We start from the raw sequence: 27236 nt of genomic DNA on the forward strand, positions 1-27236 counted from the left end.
CGCAGAGCCGCACTCCACATAGAGAATAATGGGGCCTCCAGCACCGACCTTCACCCGCAGAGCCGCACTCCACATAGAGAATAATGGAGCCTCCAGCACCGACCTCCACCCGCAGAGCCGCACTCCACATAGAGAATAATGGGGCCTCCAGCAGCGACCTCCACCCGCAGAGCCGCACTCCACATAGAGAATAATGGAGCCTCCAGCACCGACCTCCACCCGCAGAGCCGCACTCCACATAGAGAATAATGGGGCCTCCAGCACCGACCTCCACCCTTAGAGCCGCCCTCCACATAGAGAATAATGGAGCCTCCAGCACCGACCTCCACCCTTAGAGCCGCACTCCACATAGAGACTAATGGAGCCTCCAGCACCGACCTCCACCCGCAGAGCCGCACTCCACATAGAGAATAATGGGGCCTCCAGCACCGACCTCCACCCACAGAGCCGCCCTCCACATAGAGAATAATGGAGCCTCCAGCACCGACCTCCCCCCGCAGAGCCGCACTCCACATAGAGAATAATGGAGCCTCCAGCACCGACCTCCACCCGCAGAGCCGCACTCCACATAGAGAATAATGGAGCCTCCAGCACCGACCTCCACCCGCAGAGCCGCACTCCACATAGAGAATAATGGGGCCTCCAGCAGCGACCTCCACCCGCAGAGCCGCACTCCACATAGAGAATAATGGAGCCTCCAGCACCGACCTCCACCCGCAGAGCCGCACTCCACATAGAGAATAATGGAGCCTCCAGCACCGACCTCCACCCTTAGAGCCGCCCTCCACATAGAGAATAATGGAGCCTCCAGCACCGACCTCCACCCTTAGAGCCGCACTCCACATAGAGACTAATGGAGCCTCCAGCACCGACCTCCACCCGCAGAGCCGCCAACACATATATGGTAGGGTTAATGCTAGACTATATGGGCTCCTTCCAGGTGTGACGTCATTTCCGGGGGCGTGTCCTATCGGGAGGGGGCGTGTTCTGAGTTCACATCATGGGCGTATTCTCTATTTACCAAGGCGGCAAATTAAAGTAGCATGAGCTTGTGGATGACTGGATGTGGTAGTGATGGGCAGTTGTGGACGCCATGGCACATGGAGGTTAGTGGTTTCAGGGTGAAAAAATGCTACTTCCAACGCTATTGGGGGGAGGCCCTGTGGTGGGATTTGGGGGAGCTGCTGCTGGCTATTCTTTTTGACCCCTGTGGTGTGTTTTGGTGGGGGGCTGTTGTAGGGGCCCCCTTTGGGATTTTGGGGGCGGCACCTGTGGTGGGATTTTTTTTTTTTTGGGGGGGGGCACCTGATGCTGGCTATTGTGGGATTTTTTGGGGGGAGGGGCACCTGATGCTGGCTATTGTGGGGGACCGCTGTGGTGGGATTTGGGGGGGTACCTGATGCTGGCTATTGTGGGGGACCGCTGTGGTGGGATTTGGGGGGGTACCTGATGCTGGCTATTGTGGGGGATCGCTATGGTGGGATTTTGGGGGCACCTGATGCTGGCTATTGGGGGGACCCCTGTTGTGGGATTTTGGGGGGACCTGCTGCTGCTGGCTATTGTGGGATGTTGGGGGGGGGGGGGACTGCTGCTGGGTGTTGTGGTGGACCCCTGTGGTAGGCGACCTGCTTGTGTGTGGGGGGTGACCTGCTGCAGGCTATTCAGGGACCCCTGACCTGCTTGTGGGAGGGCAACCTGCTGCAGGCTATTGGGGGTGACCCATTTTAGTGGGGGGCAACCAGCTTGTGGGGGGGGGGGACCTGCTGCAGGCTATTGGGGGACCCCTGTGGTGGGATGTGGGGTGACCTGCTTGTGGTGGGATGTGGGGAGGTGACCTGCATGTGGGGGGTGACCTGCTGCAGGCTATTGGGGGGGGGTCCCCTGTGGTGAGATTTGAGGGCGACCTGCTTGTCGTGGGATGTGGGGAGGCGACCTGCTTGTCGTGGGATGTGGGGAGGCGACCTGCTTGTCGTGGGATGTGGGGAGGCGACCTGCTTGTCGTGGGATGTGGGGAGGCGACCTGCTTGTCGTGGGATGTGGGGAGGCGACCTGCTTGTCGTGGGATGTGGGGAGGCGACCTGCGTAAGATGCTCCATACAAAATACGCCCCATAAGATGCTCCATATTAAAATGTGCCCCATATAATGCTGCACAAATGTTAATGGCCCCATGAGATGCTCCATAGAAACTTTTGCCCCATATAGTGCTGCATAATGGTTGATGGCCCCATGAGAGGCTCCACAGATTATGCCCCATGAGAGGCTCCACAGATTATGCCCCATATGCTGTTGCTGCGATTAAAATAAAAATAATCACATACTCACCTCTCTCTGCTCAAGCCCCCGGCACTTGCGATAGTCACCTTCCACATTCCACCGCTGCTCGCTGCTCTTCCATCCTCTGCACTGACTGTTCAGGCAGAGGGTGGCGCGCACACAAACTACGTCATTGCGCCCTCTGACCTGAACAGTCACAGCCAGAGGACAGAGCGGCCCGCAGTGGTGGAACGGGGAGAGGTGAATATCGTGCAATGGTCACCTCCCCCATCATACTTACCTGCTCCCGGCGCGGTCCCTAGAAGCTTCTCACTTTCAGATGGTCTCTGGGAGCCGGCAGCATCTTCCTATGTTCAGCGGTCACATAACGCTCATTAAAGTAATGAATATGCGTCTATATTCATTACTTTAATGAGCGGTACCACATGACCGCTGAACACAGGAAGAGCTGCCCGGAGACCATCGGACATGCAGGGACCGCGCCAGGAGCAGGTGAGTATGTGACAGCCGCTGCTCCCCCGCCGACAATGACTCGAGTATAAACCGAGAGGGTCACTTTCAGCCCAAAAAAGTGGGCTGAAAATTTCGGCTTATACTCGAGTATATACGGTACCGCACTCTAGAAGGGTGTGTATAAGGGCATATAGGTGCTGGTGGTACTATATATGGGGAAAACCTGGTGACCGGTTACCTTTAAGAAACCTTTGGAACTAGGTTAAAATTAGGATTTTTTTGGATGGTGAAAAACTTGTGATTTAAATATTGATGATGGCTGAACTGCAGGTGGTCTGTGTCGCTTCATAAGTTTAAGGCTGGGGTCACACTAGCGTAGAATACAGACGAGCGCTATGTGAGAAAACATCGCATGGCACTCGGACCAGTGTTAGGGTATGTGTCCACGGTCAGGTTTGCTTCAGGCTTTGGTCAGGATGTTATGCAGGTAAAATCCTGACCAAAAATGCACCTGAGGTCACTGGCAGGTCACCTGCGGTGTGCCTGCTTTTTTTGCTCATTGTAGCAACATGCTGCGTTCTGAAAAAACGCAACGCATGTGCGTTTTTGCAGGAAAAACGCATGCGTTTTTTAATGCACAGTGGAGATGGGATTTCATTAAATCCCCTCCACTATGCTGTAACATCTGGACGCTGCGTTTTTGACGCTGCGGCTCAGCGCTGCGTCAAAAACGCAGCGTTTCCTGAACGTGGACACATACCCTTAATCTATGGGGCAGATCACATCTGTGATTGTTTTTTCATGCCGAATCAGCATACGAGAACAATCGCAGCATATATACCTGACAGGGACCCATACATTCTGATATCATCAGTAATATATACCTGACAGGAGCCTGTACAGTCTATATCTACAATAATATATACCTGACAGGAGCCCGTACAGTCTATATCTACAGTAATATATACCTGACAGGAGCCTGTACAGTCTATATCTACAATAATATATACCTGACAGGAGCCCGTACAGTCTATATCTACAATAATATATACCTGACAGGAGCCCGTACAGTCTATATCTACAATAATATATACCTGACAGGAGCCTGTACAGTCTATATCTACAATAATATATACCTGACAGGAGCCTGTACAGTCTATATCTACAATAATATATACCTGACAGGAGCCCGTACAGTCTATATCTACAATAATATATACCTGACAGGAGCCCGTACAGTCTATATCTACAATAATATATACCTGACAGGAGCCTGTACAGTCTATATCTACAATAATATATACCTGACAGGAGCCCGTACAGTCTATATCTACAATAATATATACCTGACAGGAGCCTGTACAGTATGTATCTACAATAATATATACCTGACAGGAGCCCGTACAGTCTGTATCTACAATAATATATACCTGACAGGAGCCCGTACAGTCTATATCTACAATAATATATGCCTGACAGGAGCCCATACAGTCTATATCTACAATAATATATATCTGACAGGAGCCCGTACAGTCTGTATCTACAATAATATATACCTGACAGGAGCCCGTACAGTCTATATCTACAATAATATATACCTGACAGGAGTCCGTACAGTCTGTATCTACAATAATATATACCTGACAGGAGCCTGTACAGTCTGTATCTACAATAATATATACCTGACAGGAGCCTGTATCTACAATAATATATACCTGACAGGAGCCCATACAGTCTGTATCTACAATAATATATACCTGACAGGAGCCCATACAGTCTGTATCTACAATACTATATACCTGACAGGAGTCCGTACAGTCTGTATCTACAATAATATATACCTGACAGGAGCCCGTACAGTCTGTATCTACAATAATATATACCTGACAGGAGCCCGTACAGTCTATATCTACAATAATATATACCTGACAGGAGCCCGTACAGTCTGTATCTACAATAATATATACCTGACAGGAGCCCGTACAGTCTATATCTACAATAATATATACCTGACAGGAGCCCGTACAGTCTATATCTACAATAATATATACCTGACAGGAGCCCGTACAGTCTATATCTACAATAATATATACCTGACAGGAGCCCATACATTCTGTATCTACAATAATATATACCTGACAGGAGCCTGTACAGTCTGTATCTACAATAATATATACCTGACAGGAGTCCGTACAGTCTGTATCTACAATAATATATACCTGACAGGAGTCCGTACAGTCTGTATCTACAATAATATATACCTGACAGGAGCCTGTACAGTCTGTATCTACAATAATATATACCTGACAGGAGCCCGTACAGTCTGTATCTACAATAATATATACCTGACAGGAGCCTGTACAGTCTATATCTACAATAATATATACCTGACAGGAGCCCATACAGTCTATATCTACAATAATATATGCCTGACAGGAGCCCATACAGTCTATATCTACAATAATATATACCTGACAGGAGCCCGTACAGTCTATATCTACAATAATATATTAGAACAAAACTAGGCAACATATTTATCTGGGAAATCTAAAACACTGAATCGTGCCAGAAAAACCCAAAGTCCCAAGGACAAAGAAACTCCATAAGAATGATAGAAAAAAGGAGTAAAACGGAGAAAGCAAATACTACAAATAATTTTATTTAATCATACAAAAGTTAATACATACAAGTATAATAGCAATATAAAACGGATAGTAAGAATAGAGTGAGTCCCCACCAGTATAGTCCACCACCTAGGAAATATAATTTATTTACCAGTAATAGGAAGGCAGCCGCCCATATACATAAGGTTAGCCCTGGGGGACATAAATTCATCCCCCACACCAAAAATATTGGCAACCAAACAGGTGCTTACCGACAAGATGCGGAGGTGGCGTGTACCGGGTGGGATTCAGTCCAACAGGACCCCCGACGCGCGTTTCGCTAGCGCGGGTGCTTCAGCTTTTTCAAGGGGAATATCCCAGACCCTTGCAGGACCCCTCAAATAGTTCCGGGTCTGTACCACGTGATTAATCACGTGTAAGGATTCCGCCAGTCATGGCCGTAGTTGCGGCGCATGCGCGGTCGTGGCCCTCAGCCCCAGGTCCGGAACGGCCTCAAGCATCGCGCAGACGCGGTGGGAAAAAGTCCCACCGCGCCTGCGCGAGGCAAATAGACGCCGCACGGACCGGGAACCAAGACAACCGAAGGCCGCGCATGCGCACCCGGGCCAATGTACCAGGCGTGAATCTAAGATAAATATCAGGTTGTAAGCCGCCAAATGCATTTAACATATCAGAGAAGAACCCTGACAGATGTACATATATGTAAATATATGCCCGTAGACATGAATACCCCAGATACAACCAGGTGATTAGCATAAGCAAGATAATACAGTGTTAGAGGCGGCTTGATGATAACAACAACAAGAAAGGTACAGGGAAAGCTGCGCTGTGTCACATATGTCTGAAAGCCAATAAACAAAAGAAACATACAATGGATATATATACACACATGTATGCCAGATGAATAAAATTCTCTATCCAAAGAGTATACAAATTAGGCACATAATTGCCATAAGTAAAAATACATTGTATGTATAATATTCGGCGAAAAATAGCCAAAAGACGAAGTTCAGAGGTGCAGCAGAAGGTGGTCCAATGAGGAGTCCAAAAGGGGTCAGGGGACATCAAATGCATATTATACGAACTAAAAAGAAAGAGAATAATAAATAAAACACAATAAAAATGGACAACAATCCCACCAGGGGACCCACTCGGATAGAGGGCCAGGAGGATACACAGGTACATAGTTCACACAATAATGTAATCGATTCAATTAAAATAGAGAACAAGGGTCAAGGGTTTTTCTACAATAATATATGCCTGACAGGAGCCCATACAGTCTGTATCTACAATTATATATACATGGAAGGAGCCTGTACAGTTTATATCTACAATAATATATACCTGACAGGAGCCCGTACAGTCTGTATCTACAATAATATATACCTGACAGGAGCCCGTACAGTCTGTATCTACAATAATATATACCTGACAGGAGCCTGTACAGTCTGTATCTACAATAATATATACCTGACAGGAGCCTGTACAGTCTGTATCTACAATAATATATACCTGACAGGAGCCCGTACAGTCTGTATCTACAATAATATATACCTGACAGGAGCCCGTACAGTCTGTATCTACAATAATATATACCTGACAGGAGCCCATACAGTCTATATCTACAATAATATATACCTGACAGGAGCCTGTACAGTCTATATCTACAATAATATATACCTGACAGGAGCCCGTACAGTCTATATCTACAATAATATATACCTGACAGGAGCCTGTACAGTCTGTATCTACAATAATATATACCTGACAGGAGCCCGTACAGTCTGTATCTACAATAATATATACCTGACAGGAGCCCGTACAGTCTGTATCTACAATAATATATACCTGACAGGAGCCCGTACAGTCTGTATCTACAATAATATATACCTGACAGGAGCCCGTACAGTCTGTATCTACAATAATATATACCTGACAGGAGCCCATACAGTCTATATCTACAATAATATATACCTGACAGGAGCCTGTACAGTCTATATCTACAATAATATATACCTGACAGGAGCCCATACAGTCTATATCTACAATAATATATACCTGACAGGAGCCTGTACAGTCTATATCTACAATAATATATACCTGACAGGAGCCCATACAGTCTATATCTACAATAATATATACCTGACAGGAGCCTGTACAGTCTGTATCTACAATAATATATACCTGACAGGAGCCCGTACAGTCTGTATCTACAATAATATATACCTGACAGGAGCCCGTACAGTCTGTATCTACAATAATATATACCTGACAGGAGCCTGTACAGTCTATATCTACAATAATATATACCTGACAGGAGTCTGTACAGTCTGTATCTACAATTATATATACCTGGAAGGAGCTCATACAGTCTATATCTACAGTAATATATACCTGACAGGAGTCCGTACAGTCTGTATCTACAATAATATATACCTGACAGGAGTCCGTACAGTCTGTATCTACAATAATATATACCTGACAGGAGCCTGTACAGTCTATATCTACAATAATATATACCTGACAGGAGTCTGTACAGTCTGTATCTACAATTATATATACCTGGAAGGAGCTCATACAGTCTAGTGTCTTCACCAGTGAGCTGGCTAGAGTGTATGGGCTGCAGTCAGGACCTTGCAGGAGCCCATATATTCCACTGGCTTTAATAATTCATACCTTGAAGGAGCACATACATTCTAGTGTCATGTATGGGCTGCAGTCAGGGCCAGGCAGCAGCCCATAAAGTCTGCTATCTTCAAGAATATATACCTAGAAGAAGCCCATACACTCTAGCATCTTCAGTACTGAGCCGGCTACACTGTATGATCTGCAGTCAGGAAACCAGGAAGGAGCCCATACAGTCTAGGCTCAACCATTTTTAAATAGATATCTATATAAAAGCCAGTAGCGCTTGTACCTTCATACACCTGCAGCAAATAGTGTCACGGTCACACCCATCCGTTGCTTAAAATAATCCTGATGAAGGAGCTCGTTTTTTGCTCCGAAACGCATAGGATTTGGTCCTATTCTTTTTCTGTAGCCCGTCACGTGAGATTTCACGTGACTGTGACGTCACACTAGGTCCTGCTGCGGCAGAGTACCGGGCGGCTGAGCCGGAGCAACACTGACCGGTCTCTAAGGAAGTACGAGCACAGGATTTTTCTCTGCCACCGGCCGGGGCAGTTCCTGCAACACGCTACTTCGGAGACAAAACACGGCACTCTTTGGAGTTCTTTGCCCGCGGGAGAAGTAAGTGCCTGGCTCCCAACAGGAGTCTGTATTACTAGCGGCAACTGATTTGTGAACACAGAAAGATTACATGCAGCTGTGATTCCATTGGCTTTCTATTTAACCACGGAGCACTTTATCCTCATAAGAAATCCCAGCAGGTAGATATAGACACATTTTTTTATACTAATATATTTTTTTATATTTTATATGATTGATTGGTTTTAATATGCATGCAGTTCTTCGTATTTCTTATTAGGTGGTTTTACATTTTTTCAGTATCAGTCCTTAGGATCTTTTTATATTGAAGGGGACATTCTAATCCAGCGCAGATAGTCTCTTTCTTTTTACATTTTTAAATAGAAATACGTTCTCCACAGTCATCGTTTGAGGTCTTTGCCTGTACAGTGAGAGCCTCATTATACACCTGTATAAGTATCTAATGAAGCAGTAAAGAAGACTTTTTTTTTTTTTTTTTAAGCATTGCTGTTTCCTCATTGTTAGCTCCTGTGAACAGGGCCCCTCTGCTACTCGGTTGTAGTCTTAACCTGTATTACTTTCTAATATGTGGTGTTTTTTGTACATGTCCTTTCTCAATTAGTGCTGTGATATGTGTTGGGGCTGTATAAGGCTACTTTCACATTAGCGTTTCCCTGATCTGCGGCAGGCTGCGGACTTCCTCCGTGAAGCCCCGCCCTCGGCCGCACCTCCGCCGATAGCTCCGCCTACTTCTGCATGCGGCCCACATGCAACCTCCGTACCTATCTTTAACATTAGGTACGCAGGTCGTGTGGCTGTATGCAGATGCTGCCGCATGCGTCGTTTTGACGATGCGGGGAAAAAAAAAAATGCTACAGGCTGCGTCCTACGCTGGTCGCCACATCGTCAAAACGACGCATGCGGCAGCATCTGCATACTGCCGCACGACCTGCGTACCTAATGTTAAAGATAGGTACGGAGGTAGCATGCGGGCCGCATGCAGAAATAGGCAGAGCTATCGGCGGAGGTGAGGGCGGGGCTTCACGGAGGAAGTCCGCAGCCTGCCGCAGATCAGGGAAACGCTAATGTGAAAGTAGCCTAAGATAACAGGTCTGCGACTAAAAAGGTGTTTGATTATTTTCATCTAATTTCCATGTATTTTGGTGTGCTGAAAACGAAAAAAATCTTGAAAAAAATCCTGGACTTCAGGATTTGCCACAAAATGCAAAATTCTCTTAAAATTTGGTATACCAATACCCTTGTTTTCTGTGTCTATGGGACAGTCGAGACCGAATAAATCACTGGACCAAGAAGAATTGGCAGCCGAGGGTGCTCACAGTTGGTGAAAAAAATGTCCCCCAAGAAACTTTGGTTCCTCCCAATAAAGTTCTACCACCTCTCCACATAAAATTGGAATTGATGAAGCAATTCGTAAAATTACTTCCAAAAGATGGAGAATGCTTCAAATACTTGGTCAACAAGTTTCCAGGCCTCTCGGAGGCAAAATTGAAGGAAGGTGTGTTCGTCGGACCAGACATTAGAAGGCTTATAGCTGATCAAGATTTTATCAATACCATGACGCATCCTCAAAAAGAAGAGTGGTTTGCATTTAAAGAGGTCGTAGAGACATTTTTGGGCAATGGCAAAGACCCTGACTACAAAAAAATCATCGGATGAATGCTGAAAGCATTTCAAGCTTTAGGTTGCCTGATGAGTTTGAAAGTGCATTTTCTCTATTCCCACCTTGACAACTTTCCTGAAAATTTGGTAGCTGTGAGTGAAGAGCAAGGTGAACGATTCCACCAGGACATTAACCCCTTTCTGCCATTGGACGTACTATTCCGTCCATGTGGGGTGGGCCCTAATTCCCAAGGACGGAATAGTACTCCAGCAGGATCGGCCGCGCTCACGGGGGGAGCGCGGCCGGGTGTCGGCTGCCTATCGCAGCTGACATCCGGCACTATGTGCCAGGAGCGGTCACGGACCGCCCCCGGCACATTAACCCCCGGCACACTGCGATCAAACATGATCGCGGTGTGCCGGCGGTACAGGGAAGCATCGCGCAGGGAGGGGGCTCCCTGTGGGCTTCCCTGAGACCCCCGGAGCAACGCGATGTGATCGCGTTGCTGCGAGGGTCTCCTATCCCTGCAGGCCCCGGATCCAAAATGGCCGCGGGGCTGCATCCGGGTCCTGCAGGGATTACTTCCGGGTGCTGTGCAGGTGCTTGTAAGCCTGCACGGCTGTAAGTGAGATCGGTAATCTGACAGAGTGCTGTGCACACAGTCAGATCACCGATCTGTAATGTCCCCCCCCCCCCCCCCCCCCTGGGACAAAGTAAAAAAGTAAAAAAAAAAATAATTCCCACGTGTAAAAGAAAAAAGAAAAAAAAAATCCTAAATAAAGAAAAAAATATATATATATATATTATTCCCATAATTACATTCCTTTATCTAAATAAAAAAAAATCAAACAATAAAAGTACACATATTTAGTATCGCCGCGTCCGTAACGACACCACCTATAAAACTATATCACTAGTTAACCCCTTCAGTGAACACCGTAAAAAAAAGAGGCAAAAAACAACGCTTTATTCTCATACCGCCAAACAAAAAGTAGAATAACACGCGATCAAAAAGACAGATATAAATAACCATGGTACCGCTGCAAACGTCATCTTGTCCCGCAAAAAACGAGCCGCCATATAGCATCATCAGCAAAAAAATAAAAAAGTTACAGTCCTCAGAATAAAGCGATGCCAAAATAATTATTTTTTCTATAAAATAGTTTTTATCGTATAAAAGCGCCAAAACATAAAAAAATGATAGACATGAGGTATCGCTGTAATCGTACTGACCTGAAGAATAAAACTGCTTTATCAATTTTACCAAACGCGGAACGGTATAAATGCCTCCCCCGAAAGAAATTAATGAATAGCTGGTTTTTGGTCATTCTGCCTCACAAAAATCGGAATAAAAAGCGATCAAAAAATCTCCCGTGCCCGAGCATGTCACCAATAAAAACGTCAACTCGTTCCGCAAAAAACAAGACCTCACATGACTCTGTGGTCTCAAATATGGAAAAATTATAGCTCTCAAAATGTGGTAACGCAAAAAATATTTTTTGCAATAAAAAGCTTCTTTCAGTGTGACAGCTGCCAATCATAAAAATCCGCTAAAAAACCCGCTATAAAAGTAAATCAAACCCCCCTTCATCACCCCCTTAGTTAGGGAAAAATAAAAAAATTAAAAAAATGTATTTATTTCCATTTTACCGCTAGGGTTGGGGCTAGGGTTAGGGTTGGGGCTAGGGTTAGGGTTGGGGCTAGGGTTAGGGTTGGGGCTAGGGTTAGGGCTAGGGTTAAGGCTACAGTTAGGGTTGGGGCTAAAGTTAGGGTTAGGGTTTGGATTACATCTACGGTTGGGAATAGGGTTGGGATTAGGGTTAGGGGTGTGTCTGGGTTAGAGGTGAGGTTAGGGTTACCGTTGGGATTAGGGTTAGGGGTGTGTTTGGATTAGGGTTTCAGTTATAATTGGGGGGTATCCACTGTTTAGGCACATCAGGGGCTCTCCAAACGCGACATGGCGTCCGATCTCAATTTCAGCCAATTCTGCGTTGAAAAAGTAAAACAGTGCTCCTTCCCTTCCAAGCTCTCCCGTGCGCCCAAACAGGGGTTTACCCCAACATATGGGGTATCAGCGTACTCGGAACACATTGGAGAACAACTTTTGGGGTCCAATTTCTCCTTTTACCCTTGGGAAAATACAAAACTGGGGGCTAAAAAATAATTTTGGGGGGAAAATTTTTTATTTTTATTTTCATGGCTATGCGTTATAAACTGTAGTGAAACACTTGAGGGTTCAAAGCTCTCACAACACATCTAGATGAGTTGCTTAGGGGGTCTACTTTCCAAAATGGTGTCACTCGTGGTTTTTTTTTTACTGTTTAGGTACATTAGGGCTCTGCAAACGCAATGTTACGCCTGCAGACCATTCCATCTAAGTCTGCATTCAAAATGGCGCTCCATCCCTTCCGAGCCCTCCCATGCGCCCAAACAGTGGTTCCCCCCACATATGGGGTATCAGCGTACTCAGGACAAATTGGACAACATCTTTTGCGGTCCATTTTCTCCTGTTACCCTTGGTAAAATAAAACAAATTGGAGCTGAAGTAAATTTTGTGTGAAAAAAAAGTTAAATGTTCATTTTTATTTAAACATTCCAAAAATTCCTGTGAAACACCTTAAGGGTTAATAAACTTCTTGAATGTGGTTTTGAGCACCTTGAGGGGTGCAGTTTTTAGAATGGTGTCACACTTGGGTATTTTCTATCATAGACCCCTCAAAATGACTTCAAATGAGATGTGGTCCCTAAAAAAAAAAATGGTGTTGTGAAAATGAGAAATTGCTGGTCAAATTTTAACCCTTATAACTCCCTAACAAAAAAAAATTTTGGTTCCAAAATTTTGCTGATGTAAAGTAGACATGTGGGAAATGTTACTTATTAAGTATTTTGTGTGACGTATCTCTGTGATTTAATTGCATAAAAATTCAAAGTTGGAATATTGCAAAATTTTCTAATTTTTCGCCAAATTTCCGTTTTTTTCACAAATAAACGCAGGTAATATAAAATAAATTTTACCACTATCATGAAGTACAATATGTCACGAGAAAACAGTGTCAGAATCACTGGGATCCGTTGAAGCGTACCAGAGTTATAACCTCATAAAGGGACAGTGGTCAGAATTGTAAAAATTGGCCCGGTCCATAACGTGCAAACCACCCTTGGGGGTGAAGGGGTTAAAGAGATGGAAAGAAGAACACCAGGGAAGATGGAGCATTACAATGATGGCAGACTACTGTTGGATGCTCCAGAGAGACATTCCAGATGCTACTCACAAGCGTAAATGTACCAAGAGAAGTCTCACAGGGAAGAAGAATCGATTTTAGTGTTTGTTAGGGAGCTCATTGCAGTTAAAAAAAAATTATTTTCATAAAACATTTGTAATAAGTTAATTTTATGAGTCTATTTTCATTTATTTTGAGGTATTGTCTTATTTAGCATAGTTACTTAAATTGTCAGAAAACGTGATGTCCTATGACAAAACGGAGGTCATTTTCGAATTCAGCGCACTTAAAAACATAAAGATTACGTGGAATAACCAAAACAGCTCTTGAGAATTTTTTTTGCAGACCTGTGTAATTCATAAAAATAAAGGCATGTTGCAAGCACTGTGTTAACACACACTGTATACACACACACTGTATACACACACTGTATACACACTCACACACTGTATACACACACACTATATACACACTGCACACACACTATACACACTCACACTGTATATACACACTGTATACACACTCACACACTATACACACTGCACACACTGTATACACACTGCACACACTGTATACACACTCACACTGTATATACACACTGCACACACACTGTATATACACTCACACACTGCACACACTGTATATACACACTGCACACACTGTATACACACACACTATATAGACACTGCACACACTGTATACACACTCACACTGTATATACACACTGCACACACACACTGTATATACACACACACACACACTCACTGTACACACACAAAAGACCTGCCACAAGAGCTGAACTTGCCACCAGCCAGATTGTGCCAGCCAGAGTATGCCAGCAGCCAGCCAGCCACACCTTGACAGCAGCCAGTTGTATCCATGCCTTCTTCTGGGAGTTCTCCCCCGCGTCGTCTGCGCTGTGAGGTAAATACATCTTTTTGTTTTAAATGATGGTGCTCCCTTTTTTTATTTTTTGCCATGATATTATATATATACACACACACACACACACACACACACACACACACACACACACACACACACACACACACACACACACACACACTCAATTCAAAGAAGCTTTATTGGCAGGACCAAATGCACATCAGTTTTGCCAAAGCAAGTGTATAGAGGCAATAGGGATAGGGACTGTGGGGATGTTGGGTAGGAGCTGTAGGGGAGGTGGATGGGGGCAGATCCATTGTGGGGGCTATAGTCCATGGCATAGGGGAGGAGGATGGGGGCAGATCCAGGGTGGGGGCTATAGTCCATGGCATAGGGGAGGTGGATGGAGGCAGATCCATTGTGGGGGCTATAGTCCATGGCATCATAGTTCTCTTTCTCGCAGTCTATGACATTCGCTCACATACCGTGCTGCTATCTCCACTGCTCTCTCTTCTCCCAGCAGGATATGTCTTCTCTTCCTCCTTCATGGTGATGAAGTCCGGGAAGAGATGTGAGAGTCTCCTGAAGTGAGTGTCCCTCATTGCTGAGTATTTGGAGCAGTGTAGCAGGAAGTGGGTTTCGTCCTCCATGGCCTCCTGATCGCAGTGTTGGCACAGTCTTTCCTCCCTGGGCTATATATATATATATATATATATATATATATATATATATATATATATATATATATATATATATATATATATATATATATATATATATATATATATATACACACACACAGTGGGGCAAAAAAGTATTTAGTCAGTCAGCAATAGTGCAAGTTCCACCACTTAAAAAGATGAGAGGCGTCTGTAATTTACATCATAGGTAGACCTCAACTATGGGAGACAAACTGAGACAAAAAAATCCAGAAAATCACATTGTCTGTTTTTTTATCATTTTATTTGCATATTATGGTGGAAAATAAGTATTTGGTCAGAAGCAAACAATCAAGATTTCTGGCTCTCACAGACCTGTAACTTCTTCTTTAACCCCTTCACCCCCAAGGGTGGTTTGCACGTTAATGACCGGGCCAATTTTTACAATTCTGACCACTGTCCCTTTATGAGGCTATAACTCTGGAACGCTTTGACGGATCTTGGCGATTCTGACATTGTTTTCTCGTGACATATTGTACTTCATGTTAGTGGTAAAATTTATTCGATATAACTTGCGTTTATTTGTGAAAAAAATGGAAATTTGGCGAAAATTTTGAAAATTTCGCAATTTTCCAACTTTGAATTTTTATGCCCTTAAATCACAGACATATGTCACGCAAAATACTTAATAAGTAACATTTCCCACATGTCTACTTTACATCAGTACAATTTTGGAACCAAAATTTTTTTTTGTGACGGAGTTATAAGGGTTAAAATTTGACCAGCAATTTCTCATTTTTACAACACCATTTTTTTTTAGGGACCACATCTCATTTGAAGTCATTTTGAGGGGTCTATATGATAGAAAATACCCAAGTGTGACACCATTCTAAAAACTGCACCCCTCAAGGTGCACAAAACCACATTCAAGAAGTTTATTAACCCTTCAGGTGTTTCACAGGAATTTTTGTAATGTTTAAATAAAAATGAACATTTAACTTTTTTTCACACAAAATTTATTTCAGCTCCAATTTGTTTTATTTTACCAAGGGTAACAGGAGAAAATGGACCCCCAAAGTTGTTGTACAATTTGTCCTGAGTACGCTGATACCCCATATGTGGGGGTAAACCACTGTTTGGGCGCATGGCAGAGCTCGGAAGGAAAGGAGCGCCATTTGACTTTTCAATGCAAAATTGACTGGAATTGAGATGGGACGCCATGTTGCGTTTGGAGAGCCCCTGATATGCCTAAACATTGAAACTCCCTACAAGTGACACCATTTTGGAAAGTAGACCCCCTAAGGAACTTATCTAGATGTGTGGTGAGCACTTTGACCCACCAAGTGCTTCACAGAAGTTTATAATGCAGAGCCGTAAAAATAAAAAATCATATTTTTTCACAAAAATGATCTTTTCACCCCCAATTTTTTATTTTCCCAAGGGTAAGAGAAGAAATTGGACCCCAAAAAATGTTGTGCAATTTGTCCTGAGTACGCTGATACCCCATATGTGGGGGGGAACCACTGTTTGGGTGCATGACAGAGCTCGGAAGGGAAGGAGCGCCATTTGGAATGCAGCCTTAAATGGATTGGTCTGCAGGCGTCACATTGCATTTGCAGAGCCCCTGATGTACCCAAACAGTACAAACCCCCCACAAGTGACCCCATATTGGAAACTAGACCTCCCAAGGTACTTATCTAGATGTGTTGTGAGAACTTTGAACCCCCAAGTGTTTCACTACAGTTTATAACGCAGAGCCGTGAAAATAAAACATCTTTTTTTTCCCACAAAAATGATTTTTAGCCCCCCAAATTTTTATTTTCCTAAGGATAACAAGAGAACTTGGACCCCAGAAGTTGTTGTTCAATTTGTCCCGAGTACGCTGATAACACATATGTTGGGGTAAACCCCTTTTTGGGCGCACGGGAGAGCTCGGAAGGGAAGGAGCACTGTTTTACTTTTTCAACGCAGAATTGGCTGGAATTGAGATTGGACGCCATGTCGCGCTTGGAGAGCCCCTGATGTGCCTGGACAGTGGAAACTCCCCAATTCTACCTGAAACCCTAACCCAAACACACCCCTAACCCTAATCCCAACGGTAACCCTAACCACACCCCTAGCCCTGACACACCCAGAATTCTAATCCCAACCCTAATCCAAACCGTAAATGTAATCCAAACCCTAACTTTAGCCCCAACCATAACTTTAGCCCCAACCCTAACCCTAACTTTACCTCCAACCCTAGCTCTAACCCTAACCCTACCCCTAACTCTAAACGTGACTGAAATACGTGGCACTGAAATACGTGGCACTGTAATACGTGATACGTGGCACTGAAATACGTGGCACTGAAATACGTGGCACTGAACTACGTCATACGTGGCACTTAAATACGTGGCACTGAAACACATGGCACTGAAATACGTGATACGTGGCACTGAAATACGTGCAACTGAAATACGTGCAACTGAAATACGTGCAACTGAAATACGTGCAACTGAAATACGTGGCACTTAAATACGTGGCACTTAAATACGTGGCACTTAAATATGTGGCACTGAAATACGTGATACGTGGCACTGAAATACGTGATACGTGGCACTTAAATAAGTGGCACTGAAACACGTGGCACTGAAATACGTAATACGTGGCACTTAAATACGTGGCACTGAAATACGTGATACGTGGCACTGAAATACGTGGCACTGAAATACGTGGCACTGAAATACGTGGCACTGAAATACGTGGCACTGAAATACGTGGCACTGAAATACGTGGCACTGAAATACGTGGCACTGAAATACGTGGCACTGAAATATGTGCAACTGAAATACGTGCAACTGAAATACGTGCAACTGAAATACGTGGTACTTAAATACGTGGCACTAAAATATGTGGCACTGAAATACGTGATACGTGGCACTTAAATACGTGGCACTGAAACACGTGGCACTGAAATACGTGATACGTGGCACTGAAATACGTGGCACTGAAATACGTGGCACTGAAATACGTGGCACTGAAATACGTGGCACTGAAATACGTGGCACTATGACTGTCAGAAAATGTTCATTAAACGGTTAGGGGTGAGGTTAGGGGTAGAGTTAGGGTTAGGGTTTGGATCTCTTTATCACCTTGATGGTGGTGGGTGGCTTTTCAGTGTGTTTTCTGTTTTTTTCCGATAAAAACGCATGCGTTTTTAACGCAAACGCATGTGCTTAAAAACGCAAGAAAATACTGCAGGTTGTATTTCTGAAAATGAACGCATGCAGAAAAAAAACGCATGCGTTTGAAAACGCGACCAAACCCGTACAAAAAAACGCATGCGTTTTCAATGTTAAATATAGGGAAAAAACGCATGCGTTTTTTTGTGCAAAAAACGCTGCAGACAAAAACGCAAGTGTGAAACCAGCGACGCTTTTTATAGCAAAAAAGTTTTTGCGTCTCCACATTTTGAGACCTAGAATTTTTCCACATTTTGGTCTACAGAGTCATGTGAGGTCTTGTTTTTTGCGGGACGAGTTGACGTTTTTATTGGTAACATTTTCGGACACGTGACCGTTTTTGATCACTTTTTATTCCGATTTTTGTGAGGCAGAATGACCAAAAACCTGCTATTCATGAATTTCTTTTGGGAGAGGCGTTTATTCCGTTCCGCGTTTGGTAAAATTGATAAAGCAGTTTTATTCTTCGGGTCAGTACGATTACAGCGATATCTCATTTATATAATTTTTTTATGTTTTGGCGCTTTTATACGATAAAAACTATTTTATAGAAAAAATAATTATTTTGGTATCGCTTTATTCTCAGGACTATAACTTTTTTATTTTTTTGCTGATGATGCTGTATGGCGGCTCGTTTTTTGCGGAACAAGATGACGTTTTCAGCGGTACCATGGATATTTATATCAGTCTTTTTGATCGCGTGTTATTCCACTTTTTGTTCGGCGGTATGGTAATAAAGCGTTGTTTTTTGCCTCGTTTTTTTTTTTTTTTTCTTACGGTGTTTACTGAAGGGGTTAACTAGTGGGACAGTTTTATAGGTTGGGTCGTTACGGACGCGGCGATACTAAATATGTGTACTTTTATTGTTTTGTTTTTTTTATTTAGATAAAGAAATGTATTTATGGGAATAATATATATATTTTTTTTATTATTTATTTAGGAATTTTTTTGTATTTTTTTTACACATGTGGAAATTTTTTTTTTTTAACTTTTTTACTTTGTCCCAGGGGGGGACATCACAGATCGATGATCTGATAGTGTGCACAGCACTCTATCAGATCACCGATCTCACTTACATCGGTGCAGGCTTACCAGTGTCTGCTCTGAGCAGGCGCTCGGTAAGCCACCTCCTTCCCTGCAGGACCCGGATGCCGCGGCCATCTTGGATCCGGGACCTGCAGCCAGGAAGGAGTTAGGTAGGAGACCCTCGCAGCAACGCGATCACATCGCGTTGCTCCGGGGGTCTCAGGGAAGCCCGCAGGGAGCCCCCTCCCTGCGCGATGCTTCCCTATACCGCCGGTACACTGCGATCATGTTTGATCGCGGTGTGCCGGGGGTTAATGTGCCGGGGGCGGTCCGTGACCGCTCCTGGCACATAGTGCCGGATGTCAGCTGCGATATGCAGCTGACACCCGGCCGCGCTCCCCCCGTGAGCGCCGCTGATCGGTGATGACGTACTATCCCGTCGGTGGTCATACGGGCCCACCCCACCTCGACGGGATAGTACGTCAGATGTCAGGAAGGGGTTAAGAGTCTCCACTTTCCTCCACTCATTACCTGTAGTAATGGCACCTGTTTAAACTTATCAGTATAAAAAGACATCTGTGCACACCCTCAAACAGTCTGACTCCAAACTCCACTATGGTGAAGACCAAAGAGCTGTCAAAGGACACCAGAAACAAAATTGTAGCCCTGAACCAGGCTGGGAAGACTGAATCTGCAATAGCCAACCAGCTTGGAGTGAAGAAATCAACAGTGGGAGCAATAATTAGAAAATGGAAGACATTCAAGACCACTGATAATCTCCCTCGATCTGGGGCTCCACGCAAAATCCCACCCCGTGGGGTCAGAATGATCACAAGAACGGTGAGCAAAAATCCCAGAACCACGCGGGGGGACCTAGTGAATGAACTGCAGAGAGCTGGGACCAATGTAACAAGGCCTACCATAAGTAACACACTATGTCACCATGGACTCAGATCCTGCAGTGCCAGACGTGTCCCACTGCTTAAGCCAGTACATGTCCGGGCCCGTCTGAAGTTTGCTAGAGAGCATTTGGATGATCCAGAGGAGTTTTGGGAGAATGTCCTATGGTCTGATGAAACCAAACTGGAACTGTTTGGTAGAAACACAACTTGTCGTGTTTGATGGATGCAACTCAGTATTCTTTTTCCTCCAAACACCATACCTACTGTAAAGCATGGTGGTGGAAACATCATGCTTTGGGGCTGTTTCTCTGCAAAGGGGCCAGGACGACTGATCCGGGTACATGAAAGAATGAATGGGGCCATGTATCGTGAGATTTTGAGTGCAAACCTCCTTCCATCAGCAAGGGCATTGAAGATGAAACGTGGCTGGGTCTTTCAACATGACAATGATGCAAAGCACACCGCCAGGACAACGAAGGAGTGGCTTCGTAAGAAGCATTTCAAGGTCCTGGAGTGGCCTAGCCAGTCTCCAGATCTCAACCCTATAGAAAACCTTTGGAGGGAGTTGAAAGTCCGTGTTGCCAAGCGAAAAGCCAAAAACATCACTGCTCTAGAGGAGATCTGCATGGAGGAATGGGCCAACATACCAACAACAGTGTGTGGCAACCTTGTGAAGACTTACAGAAAACGTTTGACCTCTGTCATTGCCAACAAAGGATATATTACAAAGTATTGAGATGAAATTTTGGTTCTGACCAAATACTTATTTTCCACCATAATATGCAAATAAAATGATAAAAAAACAGACAATGTGATTTTCTGGAATTTTTTTTCACAGTTTGTCTCCCATAGTTGAGGTCTACCTATGATGTAAATTACAGACGCCTCTCATCTTTTTAAGTGGTGGAACTTGCACTATTGCTGACTGACTAAATACTTTTTTGCCCCACTGTATGTGTATGTATGTATGTATATATATATATGTATATGTATATGTATATGTATATATATATATATATATATATATATATATATATATATATATATATATATATATATATATATATAATGTGTATATATATATGTGTGTATATATATAATATTTTTTTATAAATATATCTTAATCTATCATTTTTGTATAACAGGAAGCTGCAGCAGCGGAAGAGGTGCTTCCAGAAGAAGACCAAAGGGGTGGAGAGAGACCTGGAGCGGGCCCGCAGTTGGTACGTTTCTTGCATGCATCGCAGAACCATGTCCTCACACTACACACAACACATAAAAAACAGATCATTACAGACCTAACACTGCACACAACACATAAGCCTACATCCAAGCACATAAAAAATAATTAAAAATTATTTCTTATAGTCTTCTGATTCTGGTGCTCAATCCAGAGGTCCTCAAAGCACCTCCTAGGGTCGTCGGTGTGAGCTGCAGGGCGGTCGCCATCGGGTAAGAATTTTTTTTCTTTTCATTTTATGTTGTTGTTTTGAGTCTAATGGTTTTTTTTTTTTCTAACAGGCTTCACAGCATGCTCCTGACTCAGACGATGAGGAGTCCGGGCTAGATATCAACCTCCTCATCGATCTGATCCCGGAGCAGGAGCCGCTGTGGAACATGGGAGACCGCCACCATGCCTATATCATTATTACCCGTCGGCTCTGGGAGCAAGTGTGCCAACAGCTTGTAGAGAACTGGGAGGACCTCGATATTCGGGCCCAGAATCAAGCACGTAAGTATACACAGTTCAGTTATGTAGCTGGATGTAAAGTGTTGTATACTAACCAATTTGTGCTTTCACTTTTCAGGTGAGAGAATTGTCAAGCGGTGGCGGTCAATCAGGGATCGCTTCAAGAAGGAGTTCAACAAAGAGATGTGGGCCCCGAGTGAATTTGGAGGACACAGAAGCAAGTGCAAACGCCCTGTCGTTCCTCCGGTCAACAATGGTGAGCAGAAGGTAAATATTCCCCACCCCATTTAATAAAAAATATTTACTCGTCTAACACTTTTTGTGTTTCTGCCAGGCCAGGGCCATGCAATATCAATATATTAATTATATATCTTTTTTGTCTTTATTCCACAGCACCGTCGGCAGCACTTGGGAGCCTGCAGACTTGAACCCTTCTGGAGCGATCCCTCAGGAGACTGCCACTGAGGGACACTTCGACAGACCCAAACCCTCTGCACCTTCCCAGCCTTCCCTCACATCTGATCCCTCGGTCCCACCAGCGCTGGAGCATCCTGGACGACTACGTTGCATGAATCTGCTGGTGAGGATATAGCCTTTCCTTTACCCCACCCCTCTGATGCTGCCACCTCTAGTACACCTGTGGCTTCTGGGCGGCAGCGCCAGAGGGGTCAGGAAAAGAGTTATGTGCCTGAGTTCTTGCATCTGAGTGCAGCCTTCCAGAACTTTCTGAAACTGTTGCCTGAGCAAATGACCACAGGATTTCATTTGCTCAGCAACAGTATTCTTGAGTTGCACACACGCCTGGACACTCTGCTGCCCGACTAATCTACCTGTCTCCCTGCTATTCCCCAGCTTCTCCTCTATATCAAGCCCTTCACTGGCTTCCTATCGCCCAGAGACTCCAGATCAAAAACCCTCACAATGACATACAAAGCCATCCACAACCTGTCTCCTCCATACATCTGTGACATTGTCTCCCGATACCTACCTACACGCCATCTCCGATCCTCTCAAGATCTCCTTCTCTACTCCCCTCTCATCTCTTCTTCCCACAACGGCATCCAAGACTTCTCCCGTGCTTCCCCCATACTCTGGAACTCTCTACCCCAACACATCAGACTCTCGCCTACCATAGAAACCTTCAAAAAGAACCTGAAGACTCACCTTTTCGACAAGCCTACAGCCTGCAGTGATCCTGAACTTACTGAACTGCCGCACAACCTGCCCTACCCTCTCCTAATGTTTCATCACCCATCCCCTGCAGACTGTGAGCCCTCGCGGGCAGGGTCCTCCCTCCTTATGTACCCGTGTGCCTTGTTTTTTGCTCATGTTTAATTTTTGTCTATATTTGCCCCGTATTCACATGTAAAGCGCCATGGAATAAATGGCGCTATAAAAATGTATAATAATAATAGGATGCATTCAGATGCAATTAAATCTCCAAACCACACATTTTTCCAGTCAGTACTTGAGCGCATGGATAAGCTATCTCCTGACCAGCAGATGCATGTAATGCAAATGTGCCAGTCTGCTCTAGCGCATGTTAGCTCGCAAACCCCTCCACCGACCCCAGTACTTCCTCCCGCACCTGCCCCCCTTCCAGCACTGTCCCTCCTCCCCCTCCTATACAATACCAACATACTGCCTCATGCCAGCTGCCTGCCCCGTACCAGCATCATGCCCCGTGCCAACATCCCGCCCCGTACCAGTTCCCAACCACATCATTCACGCCTCCACTCCCTGCCCACTACCACCTGTCTCCTTCAACACCCATCATGCCCCAAACACAACCCTCTTCTCCACCCACCACCTCTTCTGCCTCCCAATCCATCCACTCCACCCCTCAAACCTTCCAAATTCCCAATACTACTCCCGGTTTCATGTCCACCTGTTCTTTCTTTCTCCACCCCTTCACCTGTTTTACCTACTGATCCTTCACCACCACCAGATTCCTCTCTCCACACTCCCAATGTCGAAGTGTCCCAATCTGACAGCCCCTCCAGCACTATCTCCACCCCACACTATTATAATTTATAACTTTTTTTTTGTTTTAATAATTTGTTAATAAAAAACAGTTTATTGGTTAAAAATGTTGTCTTTCATTTATTCATTAGGTTAAATACGTTGGTTAAAACAAGGTAAAATACTGTGGGTAAAGAAATTAAATACTTTGGGTAATACACAACCATAACTTGGGTAAAGAAGGTAAAATAATTTGGGTAAAACCCAAACAGGTACACAACTTTGGGTAAAACCAAACAGGTACACGACTTTGGCTAAAGAAGGTAAAATACTTTGAGTAAAACCCAAACAAGTACACAAATTTGGGTAAAAGAAGGTAAAATACTTTGGGGAAAATCCAAACAGGTACACAACTTTGGGTAAAAGAAGGTAAAATACTTTGGGGAAAACCCAAACAGGTACACAACTTTGGATAAAGAAGGTCAATGACTTTTGGTTACAAGGTCTAAGAGAAATCCTGCCAGTCTACTCTTCCTTGAGGTGGAATAAAGTATTCAGCAAATATGTCCCTCAATCTGGAAACTGACACAGGACTTGGAAATATGTTCCTTGCATAACACAAAATTGTGCAGGACCACACAAGCTTTCACTATCTCATCAACAGTCTCAGTCTTCAGGTTGATAGCGGTCAATATAACTCGCCATTTGGCTGTCAGAATCCCAAAAGCGCACTCCACCATTCTCCGTGCTCGTGTGAGGCGGTAATTTAAAATTCTTTTAGTAGGTGTCAATCCACTACTGGAGTATAGTTTCAGCAGGGGTTCTGAGAGTTGGAAGGCTTCATCCCCAACACAAACAAATGGCATTGGTGGCCCAGAGGTTTCAGACAGCCAAAAAAAAACCATATACCCCACATCTGAGTATATAGGGTGAGGTGACGTATTCACACTCTCTCCAAGCCTCATTTCTACTGGTTTCATCTTCCTCACCAAAGGCGACTCATTAGGAGACTTTATTTAATATTGACCTATATTCAAGCGAGACTAAACAAAAAACCTAACAAAATCATGTTATTTGAAACAATCAGAAAACTAGCCACACATAGGCAGATCCCACACTTCAGACTACATACTTCGTAAGTTTATAAGCCACTTGAGTGGTGGTTACTCAGGAATAGAAAGTATGTAAAAGTACAGTATAATTATTGTGTTTTTTCTCCTATAGGGACTGCCCTAGTTTGGCATTGTAACAGCTGTCTATTAGTAGTGCAGACCAATTGTCCTAGACTAGACTCAGTTTTCAGATGGCGCAATTTATACCACTCAGAGAAAACTTACCTGCTCCAAAGATCATTAGCAGCTTCTAACTAATGGTCATGCTGCGGTCTGTCAGGGAATGAGTGCAATATCATTATAAAGACTAGGGATGTGTGCAATCATAATGTCTGGGAGATCTGTGCTATTATTTAGTATGAATACGGAAATGATATCTGGAGAAGTTAAGTGTTCTCTGAGTGGTATATACTGTATTTTCACATACTATCTATTCCTGACACTGGAGTGGCTGATAAACTTACGAAGATTATAGTTTTAAGTCTGAGGTCTCCCAATATGTGGCCAGTTTTCTGAATGTTTTGGATAACATGATACATGACTTTAGGGTTTTCTTTGTCTAGTCTTGCTTGAATATACCATATTCTTCAGACTTTAAGACGCATCAGATCATAAGACGCGCCACAAATTTTCAGAAGGAAAATAGAGAGAAAAAATTAGTTTGTCAAAAGGGGGTCCGTCTTACATTTCGAATTCAGCTTACCGGGGGAGTAGCAGCACTGTTGGAGTGGGGTCATAGGGGGTGTTCGGTGGTCCAGCAATATGACTCCCATCCGAGTCTGGTGCGGTAGGTGCAGAGACCTCTGGGTAATCCCATCCCAGGCTGCTACAGCAGGTTTGGTGGTGGTGCTCTGTGGTGCGGGGGGGCTCCGCTGGCATTCTGTGAAAGCCTGGAGGCACCCGCACATCCATTGATGCAATGCGGTGGCCTCTGGAAAAATGGCCGCCGGGGGCAGCGCATGCTCAGATTAAGATCTCGGCAATGAGACCACAGAGCTCCACCTCCAAACCTGCCGCACCAGCCTGGGAAGGGAGTGTGATCATCGCCCGACTCCTGCTGCCGCCACAGTATTTGTAAGTATATTCTGACTGAGACGCAACCCCATTTTCCCCTAAACCTTTTTGTTAAAAAAGTGCACTTTACAGTCCGAAAAAATACAGTAGGTCAATATTAAATAATCTGTTGATGAGTCGTCTTTGGTAAGGACGATGAAACCCGTAGAAATTAGAGGCTTGGAGAGTAAGTGTGTATACATTACCTCACCCTATATACTGAGATGTGGGGTATATGTTTTTTGTATAAGCCCAGTTTTTCAGCACTTTTTTGTGCTGAAAATGCCATCGGCTTACACACGAGTCATTTTCTAGAAAGCCGGGGGGAGGGGGAGCGGCGGATCAGCGGCAGGAGCCGGCTGCGGTTGTAACTGTGCCACTGCTAAAGAGAAATTAATATTAATTTCTCTTATAGCAGTGACAGCTGCAGCCGCTGGCTTCCAGAAGACATCATACTCACCCTCCTCCACGCCGTTGCTGCATCTCCGTTGGTCCTGATGCAGCTGAGTGATCACGTTGGACTGCTCATTGAGGTAATGAATATGCACGCATCTCCACTCCCATAGGCGTGGAGGAAATATTCATTACCTTAATGAGCGGTGCAACGTGATCGCTCAGCACAGGAAGAGATGCAGGAAGCCGGCACCAACGGAGATGCTGCAAGGGCACGCTGGAGGAGGGTGAGTAGGATGTTTTGTTTTTGTAATAGGAAGCATGCATACAAGGATGGCAGGGGGTAAGCCATGCATGCATACAACGGGATGGGGGAAGCCATGCATACCAGGACAGGATGGAGGAAGCCACGCATACCAGGACAGCGACGGGGGAGCCACGCATAGCAGGACAGGGACGGAGAGCCACGCATAGCAGGACAGAGATGAGGGTACAATGCATACCCTGCTAATACTGGAGTCAATAAGCTTCCCAGATTTCTGTGGCAAAATTAGGTGCCTCGGTTTATACTCGGGTCAGCCTATACTCGAGTATATATATGCTCAAAAAATAAAGGGAACACTAAAATCCCACATCCTGGATATCACTGAATGAAATATTCCAGTTGTAAATCTTTATTCATAATATAGTGGAATGCATTGAGAACAGTAAAACCTAAAAATGATCAATGTAAATCACAACTAATATCCCATGGAGGTCTGGAGGTGGAATGATGCTCAAAATCAAAGTGGAAAATCAAATTGCAGGCTGATCCAACTTCAGTGAAATGCCTCAAGACAAGGAAATGATGCTCAGTAGTGTGTGCGGCCTCCGCGTGCCTGTATGACCTCCCTTCAACGTCTGGGCATGCTTCTGATGAGTCGGCAGA

At 44.4% G+C, this 27236-nt stretch overlaps 1 protein-coding gene across 1 annotated transcript; it reads left to right on the forward strand.

Annotated features, from left to right (window-relative positions):
* Positions 1-971: 971 nt before the first annotated feature.
* LOC143767708 (uncharacterized) lies at positions 972-23238 on the forward strand. Its single transcript, XM_077256218.1, has 6 exons — positions 972-1106; positions 21244-21321; positions 21467-21550; positions 21620-21830; positions 21907-22055; positions 22182-23238. Exons 4-6 carry the CDS (start codon positions 21716-21718, stop codon positions 22251-22253), a joined length of 336 nt encoding a protein of 111 aa, XP_077112333.1. The 5' UTR covers positions 972-1106; positions 21244-21321; positions 21467-21550; positions 21620-21715; the 3' UTR covers positions 22254-23238.
* Positions 23239-27236: the final 3998 nt, after the last annotated feature.

The sequence above is a fragment of the Ranitomeya variabilis genome, chromosome 4 (assembly GCF_051348905.1).
Source record: "Ranitomeya variabilis isolate aRanVar5 chromosome 4, aRanVar5.hap1, whole genome shotgun sequence".
In the NCBI taxonomy this organism is placed as follows: domain Eukaryota; kingdom Metazoa; phylum Chordata; class Amphibia; order Anura; family Dendrobatidae; genus Ranitomeya; species Ranitomeya variabilis.